The sequence below is a fragment of the Schistocerca cancellata genome, chromosome 6 (assembly GCF_023864275.1).
Source record: "Schistocerca cancellata isolate TAMUIC-IGC-003103 chromosome 6, iqSchCanc2.1, whole genome shotgun sequence".
NCBI lineage: Eukaryota > Metazoa > Arthropoda > Insecta > Orthoptera > Acrididae > Schistocerca > Schistocerca cancellata.
This window is the reverse complement of record NC_064631.1, coordinates 437,969,733-437,982,936: the sequence shown is the minus strand read 5'-3', so window position 1 is coordinate 437,982,936 and position 13,204 is coordinate 437,969,733. Positions and strand designations below refer to the sequence as shown.

General features: G+C 43.8%; 1 protein-coding gene across 1 annotated transcript in view; it reads left to right on the top strand.

Moving 5' to 3' along the window:
* The window catches only part of LOC126088372 (urocanate hydratase-like), a 398,618-nt gene extending 386,342 nt beyond the window's left edge, over positions 1-12,276 (top strand). Inside the window, exon 15 of the mRNA XM_049906510.1 lies at positions 11,412-12,276. Coding sequence (XP_049762467.1) covers positions 11,412-11,535 — 124 coding nt within the window. The 3' untranslated portion in view covers positions 11,536-12,276. The remainder of the gene's footprint in view (positions 1-11,411) is intronic.
* Positions 12,277-13,204: the final 928 nt, after the last annotated feature.

Genomic DNA, 13,204 nt, shown 5'->3' with positions numbered 1-13,204 from the left:
CTGGTTGCATTTAGGAACGATTAATCTATAATTACATGTGTATTCCACAAGCTGCGTGTACCGAATGTAGTTCATCTACGACGGTCACTTACAGTCTTTTCCCGTTCCAACTGCGAAGGGTACGTGGGAGTAAGGACTGTTGTTAGTAAGCTTGTGTGTGTTCGCGAGTCATTCCAGTATTATTTTCGTGATCTTCTCGCGAGATGTATGTGGACGGAAGAAATCATGATCAACGCGGTTTTCGTTTACAGATTGTGATGTTAACGTACAGCTGACGACCTACCGTGAAAATATAGGGGGCGTTCAAAAAGAAACGAGCCGGAGTCTGGAATGTGCAAATTCGAGTGGTAGGAGTGTAATAACGTGGCGTGTGTAACGAGGTGTGGTTCCGAACAGAGCGTGGAATTTCACAGCCCGTCGCTAGAGGGCAGGCGTCCACGTCACGTGACTATACAGAGCTAGAAGCAGCACGCATCAATCGTCCAACGCAGCTGCAAGCAAAGGTGCTGCTGCACCGACCGACTCCTCCCATGTAAAGAAGTCTATCGCAAAGCAGTTGCAGCACCTGAAAATACCGGACTCACACGAGTTGTTCCTCAAAAACATTGCGGCGTCGCTACAGGACGGGTCCTACCCATACTTAGACCAACCATACCCCTTCGCAATACCATGTGCTAGGCCTCCCCTACCCCATCGCCCCCACTGCTTCGACCACTCTCACCTCAGGTGGCTAAATTTCATGACAAAGAAGGAGTTAACCCTAATTAACAAATATCCCATCTTCACGCCTGACGACTGGCCCTTACTGGCAGGCCTAGCAGAACTGCGCGTGACGGGCAAAATACCTACCGACATGTTTAGTCGTCACTTAACCTAAGTAGCAAAGCAGTGAGAGATCATCAGCAGTCGGCGTGGAGCTCATTCTAAACCTACTGGCCAGCCATTTAGGCCGTTCGTTTTCCGCTTCTCTTACTGTCCCTCTGACTATCCTTTCATCTTTCTTTTGTTAAAAAAATTAAAAAATCACAAAAAAATAAAAAAGCACAAAGTCAAGCAAATATGATAACGCCAAGAATTTTTCTCCCCAAATCATCATGTCAAAAGTTCCCAGACGAGGACATCTTCCTCCTTGAAGTGTGCGCAGACGCCAGTTGCAGGTTATGCTAACGTTCTTCTTTGACCAAGATGGCCCCCTTCTAATCATTTCCTGCAGCATGGGACAACCGTGAATGTCCAGCGTTACTCGCAAACCCGGCCATCCTTCGCCAAGCGATCTAGTCAAAACGGCCAGGTAATCTCATCCGTGGAGTCATTCAGCTCCACGACAATGCAAAGCCTCATACGGCCGACACAGTCGCGGCACGTCTGCAGAAATTCAAATGGGAGGTTCTCGGCCACCCTCCATACAGTCCCGACCTCTATCACTGTGATTACGCCATTTTTGGTCCCCTTAAAAAGGCTCTGAGCGGCAAACGATTCAACTCGGACGATGTCGTCCAACTGTACGGGCGGAATTTTATGATACAGCCATTCGCCGCCTTCTGTCAAGTGGGACAAGTGTCTCAACAGCCAGGGTCAATATTTCTAACATACAGGCACTGGTTTCTGTAATTATGCCTCCGGCTCGTTTCTTTTTGAACGCCCCTTATAAGTTACACTGAAAAATGAAATGAAACGATCGTATGGCATTGTTGGCCGGGAGGCCCCATGCGGGGAAGTTCGGCCGCCGTATTGCAAGTCCTTTTTATAGTTGACGCTACTTCGGCCACTTGCGAGTCAATGATAATGAAATGATGATGAAAGACACACAACACTCAGTCATCACGAGGCAGAGAAAATCCCTGACGCCGCCGGGAATCGAACCCGGCACCCCGTGCGCGGGAAGCGAGAACTCTACCGCAAGACCACGTGCTGCAGACAGTTACACTCAATCTGGTGGACAACTGGCACTCTCTTTCTTTCTCTCTCTCTCTCTCTCTCGTCTACTTCACTTGGTCACAGATTTTAAAAATCGGTGGCTTAACTTTGATGCAATAGCAGGCAAAACTGTAGCAAACAATTCACACAGGAATGTAACCTTAGAAAATCTAGCAACTAAGACCACTCTTTAACCACAATCCTTCGTCACGTACCGCCGGGTCATCTCCTAAGATATTTAAAATATTAAAATATCCGATGTTTCGACCGTGTTACAGCGGCCTTCCTCAATTCTGCAACACTCCCGAAACAGGTTATTTTATTATTTTAGAATTTTACGCACCTTGGAAGGTGGCGCGGCAGTACAGCCGGAGATTGACTCCAGCCGTGAAAGCCTTCGCCTTTATATCAGCACTCTATTCCGAATTCCTTATAGGCATCGCAATGTCACACAAGAAGTCCCGACAGTACTCCATTCCGGAAATTAGAAGACATAATAATCACTGAAGGAATCATAAAAAAAGTTAGCATTTATAACACTAGTAACAAAACACAAATTCCCGGAGTTTTAAAAGAAGACTGGCAAGAAATTGTTATAAGAACAGAAAAAAGAAAAAAACATAATGAATTCGTATAGAGATTTTGCGGGATGAGAGGGCAACAACCATCAAGCCAAGTTTTAAGTTTAAACCCGTCCCGTAAGTGGGCACAACGAAAAAAGATAAATCAATGTTCTGTTACTAAAGGAGAGATTCTTCACAGTCCTAAGCGGTATATGGTAGGAAGTTTTCCGATGCGAAATAGTAATTTCATATGAATGCTTTATTAATTAAAAATTCTTCATTTAACTTAATTTTCGTCAATCAACATCTTACATTAATAAAGGGAATAACTTTCCTGAATAAATCTGTGATCATTATGAATGCTTTCAAAATAAAACTGTCATGTCACTTAATATACACTCCTGGAAATGGAAAAAAGAACACATTGACACCGGTGTGTCAGACCCACCATACTTGCTCCGGACACTGCGAGAGGGCTGTACAAGCAATGATCACACGCACGGCACAGCGGACACACCAGGAACCGCGGTGTTGGCCGTCGAATGGCGCTAGCTGCGCAGCATTTGTGCACCGCCGCCGTCAGTGTCAGCCAGTTTGCCGTGGCATACGGAGCTCCATCGCAGTCTTTAACACTGGTAGTATGCCGCGACAGCGTGGACGTGAACCGTATGTGCAGTTGACGGACTTTGAGCGAGGGCGTATAGTGGGCATGCGGGAGGCCGGGTGGACGTACCGCCGAATTGCTCAACACGTGGGGCGTGAGGTCTCCACAGTACATCGATGTTGTCGCCAGTGGTCGGCGGAAGGTGCACGTGCCCGTCGACCTGGGACCGGACCGCAGCGACGCACGGATGCACGCTAAGACCGTAGGATCCTACGCAGTGCCGTAGGGGACCGCACCGCCACTTCCCAGCAAATTAGGGACACTGTTGCTCCTGGGGTATCGGCGAGGACCATTCGCAACCGCCTCCATGAAGCTGGCCTACCGTCCCGCACACCGTTAGGCCGTCTTCCGCTCACGCCCCAACATCGTGCAGCCCGCCTCCAGTGGTGTCGCGACAGGCGTGAATGGAGGGACGAATGGAGACGTGTCGTCTTCAGCGATGAGAGTCGCTTCTGCCTTGGTGCCAATGATGGTCGTATGCGTGTTTGGCGCCGTGCAGGTGAGCGCCACAATCAGGACAGCATACGGCCGTGGCACACTGGGCCAACACCCGGCATCATGGTGTGGGGAGCGATCTCCTACACTGGCCGTACACCACTGGTGATCGTCGAGGGGACACTGAATAGTGCACGGTACATCCAAACCGTCATCGAACCCATCGTTCTACCATTCCTAGACCGGCAAGGGAACTTGCTGTTCCAACAGGACAATGCACGTCCGCATGTATCCCGTGCCACCCAACGTGCTCTAGAAGGTGTAAGTCAACTACCCTGGCCAGCAAGATCTCCGGATCTGTCCCCCATTGAGCATGTTTGGGACTGGATGAAGCGTCGTCTCACGCGGTCTGCACGTCCAGCACGAACGCTGGTCCAACTGAGCCGCCAGGTGGAAATGGCATGGCAAGCCGTTCCACAGGACTACATCCAGCATCTCTACGATCGTCTCCATGGGAGAATAGCAGCCTGCATTGCTGCGAAAGGTGGATATACACTGTACTAGTGCCGACATTGTGCATGCTCTGTTGCCTGTGTCTATGTGCCTGTGGTTCTGTCAGTGTGATCATGTGATGTATCTGACCCCAGGAATGTGTCAATAAAGTTTCCCCTTCCTGGGACAATGAATTCACAGTGTTCTTATTTCAATTTCCAGGAGTGTATTTATTTATTTATAACGTCGTTTTGGTTACTGCCACCATCATATTTATAATTAAATTTAAAGGAACCTAAGAATGGGAAGTGTGCTTGTTAGGCGTCATCAGACTAGAAAAGATGAAAAATTGAAATTTAATTAAAAAAAAATAGTTCAGTCACCAAACCTTAGCACTTGTAAAAAATGTCAGTGTCACTATCAATAAAGCCTATCTTTGCCGAAGTAGCTGTCAACAGTTAAGTCGGCTCATAAAATTTTGCTAAGATACTAGTGCTAAATGAGAGATGGCTTTCATTAGTTTTGGTCATATCTATAAACGGTGGACATTCTTAAAATTTATAAAGGTCCAAGTTAAATCATAAAACACTCTTCAGTTGGTAGCGCTGGACATTAATAAAATTGGCTTTTTAGAGTGCACAGAGACTGTGAGAAAACAAAAAATCATCTAATACTCTAGTGAGGACATCTTGTAAACAGGCAAAACGCATATGCGTGTATAAATAAAAATTCATGTGTAACATTCAAAAGCAGTTTTCTTGCTATCTATTACAATTTATATACAACAGCTGCGAAAAATGGCTACCGCAAGAAACTTGTTACGTGAGAAATTCGCCTGAAATCCCCCGGAGCAAAATCGTTTATGTGGTGTGGGGTAGACGTTTGACGGACAAAGCAAACTACACAATCGCTGCCATTTCGTACCGAAATCGGAAACTGAGTCTGAAATTCCTGTTGTGCTTAGTGGAAATTCCGCAGACAGAACGCGTTTCAGTTACGTAAACAGACATAGCGCGCATTCCGCATGTTTGACAAGCCCGCAAACAGAAAGCTGTAGGCGGAACAACGCTTTGCGCTGTGTCTGGTAGACACCCCGGTGTGTGTGTGTGTGTGTGTGTGTGTGTGTGTGTTCTCGCGTGGCAGCGGGCGCTCCGGCAAGGGACTGGGATGTTAATTGCATAGTCGGGGGCAGGCAGAGGGGACGGGGTGACCTGCACTGTACGTTCCGCGGCGAGATTGATGGGTTGTGCGCGTCAGAAGCAGGCGCTGTTCCGCTGGAACGGTCCATCCGGAGGGAGGTCCGGAACCTTACACGCAACGCGCGGTGCCACAAATGCGTAAGGCACGCAGCGAAGGCTGTTTCGTAGCAGATGTCCCCGCGGCAAAACTCGCAAATTGCGGTAAACGCCTGCGTTGTCTTAAAAACGGCTGATTCGCTCCTATCGACGAGGTCACGGTTCCTTTAACAAGTACGAGATAGAGAAATGTAGCAACTCGCGAGGCCATACTGATCCACGACCTATCTTAGACGACAGACTGAGGAAAGTCATACCTCCGTTTATAGTATTTGTAGATTCAAACAAAGCTGGAATTAAATTTTTATAAGTAACAGGGACAAAATACTGGGAGCGTAAGGTTATCTACTGGGTGATTCCGTACTGATGTTACAATACAAACTTTCAGGGAGGATAGAGAAGGCTAAGAGTATTAATTTAAGGTGAGGGACCCTGGTCTGGAAACGACCGAGTAGAGATTCGTAACCGAAAATGGTTCTGACACTCTGCCAGTGGAACAGGTGTACCGGTACTATTGTTGATAAAATTGTAGGACAGGCAACTTTCAGAGATGGTAGTATGGACCAAAAAAAAAAAAAAGAAAAAATTCTAGTAAATATGGGCTCAAAGTAGGATAGGGAACTTTCAAAAGTGGTAGTATGGACAAAAAAAAGAAAAAATGTTCAATAAACATGGGCTTTAAGATGCGTACCTTGTGAGCTATGACACTCGTTCGTCCTTGATACTATGAAACATATCTCGTCTATTGTAAGCTCGTGGGTTTCCATATTTTTGCAGGTGGTAGCATGGACCAAAACAAGAAAAAAAAATATGGACTCTATAATGCATATCTTAAGACCTATGGGCACTTGTTCAATAGAAGGCATGTATTTCATAATAGCGAAGATGAACAAGTGCTCACAATTCTTAAGGTATGTAATTTAGGGCCCATGTTTAAAGGGCATTTTTTTCTTGTTTTGCTCCGCACTACCGCCTCTGAAAGTTGTGAACCCTACAATATTACCAATAACGCACCGGTACATGTACTCCACTGTCGAAGGTATCAGGACGATTTTTGCTTGTAACTTTCAACTCTGTCGTTTCCGGACTAGGTTCCGTCAGCTCAAATGGATACATTTCCACTTCTCCATCATCCCTGACAGTTATCAAACTCATTACGGGGCTATTTAGTATAACTTGTACAGAAACCAGACTGCAGTACTGAGGGTCGAAGGACATAAAAAGGGAATCAGTAGCTGAGAAGACAATGAGATACGATTGTAGACTATCCCCGATATAACTGAATCTGCACATTGAGCATGCAGTAAATGAAACCAATGCAAAATCTGGAAAGGAAGTGAAAGATAGTTCAAATGGTTCAAATGGCTCTGAGCACTATGGGACTTAACATCTATGGTCATCAGTCCCCTAGAACTTAGAACTACTTAAACCTAACTAACCTAAGGACAGCACACAACACCCAGCCATCACAAGGCAGAGAAAATCCCTGACCCCGCCGGGAATCGAACCCGGGAACCCGGTGAAAGATAGTGAAGAGCAAATAAAAACTTGAGGTTTGCCGATGACATTGCAATTGCGTCAGACCTAGAAGAGCAGTTTAACGGAATGGGGTTGTAAGAAGAATATTAGAAAAATTAAAACAAGTTAATGAAATGCAGTCGAATTATATCAGACAATGTTCATGGAATTAGATTGTGAAATGAGACACTGAAAGAGAAAGTTTGCCGCATCTGAACGCTTATAATACGAATTATTTGTTGCATGAAATCAACAGCGTCCTGCACAAATCAGTTCAATGAATACAATTACCGCTTAGTTAGTTGTAAATAGTACACCTTTCTTTTATAATCAGCAAATCCATTCTTAAAATCGAAACAAAACAAAAAGACAAAACAAGTTGAAACAAAAGCGGAGTGCTGAGGTAATGTCGAGAGGGATTTCAATTTGTACAAGGATTGCAGGCGTTCATCTCCATACAAACAAAAAGTTGCTTATTTACTTACTAGGTTGGCCACACAAATCAGTCGAACTTTGGCCTCGCCAGTCAGCCTCCTCCATATTCTTCGGTCCATGTATTCTTCTCCAACCAGTCCCATCGTACTCGTGTCTTCTCTGATCCCGTCAGTCCATCTCAGCCGTGTTCCTCCCCTCTGCCTGCTACGTCTGAAGCCTTCTGCCACTACCTGCTTGGTGATCTGACCTTCTCTATGCATTAGATGCCCATGCCATTTCAGCCACCTCTCATTAATCACTGCCATCACGTCCAGCGACTGCACAACTCCTGCAGATTGCTGTATTTCCTTTTCTTTTAGTCATCACTATCCTGCACAGGTCTAAAAATCTGTCTCAGAACAGCATTCTCAAATCTCAGGAGTTTTCGCTCTATCTTTTGGATTCTCCGTATAGAAGCATGGGCTGTGTTAAAGTCCTGTTAAGTCCAAATCTTCGTTGTAACTGATGTGAAGCCATCATACAACTGTTATTCAAGCAATATTGAGGATATTCAGCCCAGCTGTCAATCATGTGATTATTGCCACAATATGTTTCGGGACAACGTTATCCCATTTTCAAGCGCTTAAAATTAATTTTATGCCATTAGGCCTCGCCACATCTTAAAAACAAGCTGCAAACGTGCATTGTCAAGTTCAGCTTATTTTTAAGTTGTGACGAAGCCTAATGGCGTAAAAAAATTTTTAAGCACTTGAAAATCGGATAATGTTGTCCCAAAACATGTTGGCGACAGTAAACACACGCTTGACAATTGGGCTGAATATTCTCAATATTGCTAATCTTCGTGAATCTGGATAGAAGCAGGGCCTTGAGCAGCTTTCCGAGAGCAAATCTTGACCTGTTTCCTGCCTGAATTCTTGCCATTATTTCTTGATCTACCTCATTCCTTTCCCCAAGAAATTTGAACTCTATTACCCTTTCAAAAGTTTTACCATCCATTGTGAAGAATAGTAATTGTTCCGAAAGAACAGATACCAATGATGACCATGGAGCTTCCCTAGAAAGAAATGATAATTAATCGAAAGCCTCAGCTGCCAACAGGTGTTGTTGATATACCTCAATGGGGACAGCTGAAAATGTGTGCCCCGACCGGGACTCGAACCCTGGATTTCCTGTTTACATGGCAGACGCTCTATCCATCTGAGCCTCCGAGGGCACAGAGGATAGCGCGACTGCAGGGACTTATCCCTTGCACGCTTCCCATGAGATCCACATTCCCAACTGTCCACAACCTACATTCGTAATGTTTCTAAAGGGTATTTGCCCATTCACTCATTACTCGCGCCCACTTAGGTGACGATTCTCGTAAGGGTAATGAGTAAATGGGTAAATATCCTATAGGAACAATACGAATGTAGGTTGTGGACAGTTGGAAATGTGGGTCTCGCGGGAAGCGTGCAAGGGATAAGTCCCTGCAGTCGCGCTATCCTCTGTGCCCTCGGAGGCTCAGCTGGATAGAGCGTCTGCCAGGTAAGCAGGAGATCCCGGGTTCGAGTCCCGGTCGGGGTACATATTTTCAGCTGTCCCCATTGAGGTATATCAGCAACATCTGTTGGCGGCTGGGGGTTTAGATTAACGATCATTTCGTTTTACCATCCGCTTCTAAGCATCTGTCATCGTTCTCTCTGCTCGCTATGAGCTATTTGGTCTAATCCAGATGCATCTTCACTCCTCCTCTTATTGCCTGTTTCATTAACACTCTTATTCCCTGAGCGAGGTCGTGCTCATTCTGTGCTGTTAAAATTAAATCATCCTAATATTCCCATGTATTGATTCTTCTATCCGGTAGAATTCCTGACTCTAGGCTTGTTACTTTTGTTAGTGCGCTTTCTTGTATCTGATTAAACAGGACGAGGAGAGACAATACCCTTGCCGCGCTCCCGTCCTTACCTCGTACCTCTCCGATATGTTTCCGTTCACGTCCAACATACATGTTGTCTATTGCGTTTGATCACGTAGCTTTAAATGCGAACATTTTAAGATAGGCTGTATCGTGAATGTTATTGATATCGGATGAAACAACAAATTTATTGTAACCAGTCGCTGTTTCTTTATATCCACAACACGTTTCAATCTCTGGATCCTAACCAAAACGGTTATTTAAGTACAATTTTATCCAATATATGGGATAAAAACAATCACCACTTACGGAAGGTAATATTCAAAAACTCTTGACCCCGTTTCAGTCCATATAAATGGGCATTTTTCAGAAGTCTTACTACGTTTTTTCTGTCAGAGACAGCAAAGGACTTGGAAGAGCAGTTGAACGGAATGGATGGTGTCTTGAAGGGAGGATATAAGACGAACATCAACAAAAACAAAACGAGAATAATGGAATGTAGTCGAATTAAGTCGGGTGATGTTGAGAGAATTCGATTAGGAAATGAGACACTTAAAGTAGTAAAGGAGTTTTGCTATTTGGGGAGCAAAATAACTGATGATGGTCGAAGTAGAGAGGATATAAAATGTAGACTGGCAATGGCAAGGAAAGCGTTTCTGAAGAAGAGAAATTTGTTAACATCGAGTATAGATTTAAGTGTCAGGAAGTCATTTCTGAAAGTATTTGTATGGAGTGTAGCCATGTATGGAAGTGAAACATGGACGGTAAATAGTTTGGACAAGAAGAGAATAGAAGCTTTCGAAATGTGGTGCTACAGAAGAATGCTGAAGATTAGATGGGTAGATCACATAACTAATGAGGAAGTATTGAATAGGATTGGGGAGAAGAGAAGTTTGTGGCACAACTTGACCAGAAGAAGGGATCGGTTGGTAGGACATGTTCTGAGGCATCAAGGGATCACCAATTTAGTATTGGAGGGCAGCGTGGAGGGTAAAAATCGTAGGGGGAGACCAAGAGATGAATACACTAAGCAGATTCAGAAGGATGTAGGTTGCAGTAGGTACTGGGAGATGAAGAAGCTTGCACAGGATAGAGTAGCATGGAGAGCTGCATCAAACCAGTCTCAGGACTGAAGACCACAACAACAACAACAACTACGTTTTACGTGCTGACCATGATGTGCCGCCAATAGCCTTAGTCGTAATTAAAACTGACAATCGTAAAAACAGCCGTCTGGCTTTGTCATGCAGGCGGCTGCTTTTAAGAATTTCAGTTTTAATTGCGACTGAGCCTATTGACAGCACATCATGGTCAGCTTGTAAAACGTAATAAGACTTCTGACGAAGCCTCATTTATATGGGCTGAAAGCTATGTCAAGAGCTTTTGACTACTACCTTCCGCAACTGGTGGCTGTTATCATTCCATATATTACATTTGTATCGTTGCTGCTGCAGCCATGCTTAAGATTCTATAATTTTATCACTGTTGGCAACATAATTATTCCACTTAAGATTGTAACATGTCATCTGATTACATAAATGAGTATAAAGGTTAAGGATATAAAATCGACAGAAAAGGACTCGTATAACTCTTGAAACATTTACGCTAACGTATGTATTCATCACATCAACCAGAGACCTCCACAATGCTTTAAAACATCCTCCGAAATAACAATGCTGCGTTATTTGTACTTCGAAATAATGTTTCTGTTTTCGCTCCATATCCTTTGCACCTGGAAGTTTCCAGACACCGTCTTTGTTTACAAAATGTAACAGTGTATGTATGTTGCATCAGGACAGAGAAAGGAGTCTGTGACCACTGGAGGTATTCTGTCTCAGTTGTTTCATTTTCGCGTTCACATTTATGTTTAGTTTTTAGCCAAAAACCTCCCCAAAACCGTGACCTGAAACAGTGTTTTGTTTCTCTACTACACAATGCCACAGGTTACCCCAAAATCTTAACAAAACACACACGTGTCGTATTAACATATACAAGTCCACCTGATTATGGAGATTTAAATCTTTGAAACGCTTTGTGGATATAAATTAGCAGTGACTGTTGACCGTAAACTTGTTTCATTTGATACGTAACTTTATTTCTTTTTTTTATTGAGGTGATAATAAAACTTTGACTATCTCTTGTATGAAATTGTTATGAAGCTGAGGGAGTGCGTTACCTGTACAATCTCGCCACAGGTGCTGGTCTGGAAACGAGCTGGCTCTGGAGGCGACGCGAGTGGCCATGAAGTCGGACCCTCGTCTGGAGGTGACGCTGCCGCACCACGCCTCGCCTCAGCTGCTGAACACTCTCTTCCAGTGACCTGTGCCGCCAGGACTACCTCATCGGTGTTCAGCTCACTCTACGCTTCCTCTCACTAATTGTCAGAAATGTGATACTCATATTCCTCTGATACATGTGTAATTTTTCATTGCTTTCTTAATCGATTGTGATTTAAAGAGGAAATATGTCTGTATGTGAACAATTATCCCGCAGCAGTGCTGTGGTATGGTTACTGAGCTTTTTGATACTGTACTCGTGATGGCTTCTCTTGGCTGTGAGTTCGTTCGTGCAATAGTAATTTTTATCACATTTTACCATATTTTCTTCTGGTTTCTTCTTCTGAGTATTGGTTTGCTCTTTTGTCTTTCCGGTGCGATGACTCAAATATCTGGTCTCACATATCGAGGGGTTTTAAAGAGATTTATCCGATATCAAACGACTGTATCTCCTACATGAATTACAGCTGTATCAGTATTCTTTTTCGTTTAACTCTCGTAATGTTCTTCCAGTACTTACTTTAATGTCAGTGGCAAAATATTGAGATTCAAGCTACCACCCGATAGCTTTTACAAAGCATGAAACTTCTGCCAGCTACAATCCTATTTCATCCAAAATATTTAAAGTCGTTGTTAATACGTCAACGTTTACAAGCCATAAAGTTCCAAACATTCCACTACCTGGTAGCTTTTTGAAAGCATTAAGTTTCTGCCAATTACTTCGCTATTTGATCCAAGATATTCAAACTCATTGTTAGCCTGTTAGCTGTAACAAGGCATGGGGTTTCGACCAACTACTTCGCTGATTGATCTAACCTGCTTTGCAAGCCACGAAGTTCGTACCAGCTTAGCTCATTGCTCTAGATTATTTTATTCATACATCACATATATTGAAAAAGAAGACCATAAGTATATCAACTGTCCGGTTAATTTCGCCTGCGAGTTCCCTTCCAAATCAATAACTTTTTTTTTACCACATAATCTGTATGTTGCTTCTTGTTATGAACAAGTGACGCTTTTATTTTGTTCACTTTTGCTGTCATTGTTTTTCGATGTCCAGATATATACACAACTAAGTGTCTCTTACCTCGTGACATACGAAGATGGAGAGTGATGCTGCTGTCTCTGCTTCGCTGATTTTGCTAAGATGGAGCGGGGTCTTTCTTAATTTTTCGCGAATTTACTAAAATGAATGTTGACGCTCTTGGGCACAAACGCTTCAATCAAACAAATTGTCTGAAAAAGTGCAAATAAAAATTCGGAGTCGTATATGAAGGAGTATCCAGATGGGACTAATGCTTTGAATTTGAATCGCATATTTTGAGTATTTGATCGCAACCCCCAATAAATAGGGTGTTTCACAATTTCTGTTAGATGCTTCTAGGAGATGTAGACGGGACATAGTACACAATGTTTCGAAGAAGAATCGATTACCGGAAATGTACCGTGTTGATGTAAAATAAATCTGAAGATCGAATCACTTTGAAATCTCTCGTTTCATAGTACAAACATAGCGGACACAATGGGCTCTGACCCATGTGATGAACAGGAACCCATGGCATGGGCAGTGTTCCGAGTAGTCTTCGTCGGGTTCTCCTCTACGTGTCAAATGACGTCATCTCCGAAGTCGGGAGTACCGAGCAGCACAGTCAGTCCTCCTACATAGTTCCAAACGTACCACTTTCAGGCATCCTTTGTTGCAATCGGTCGAA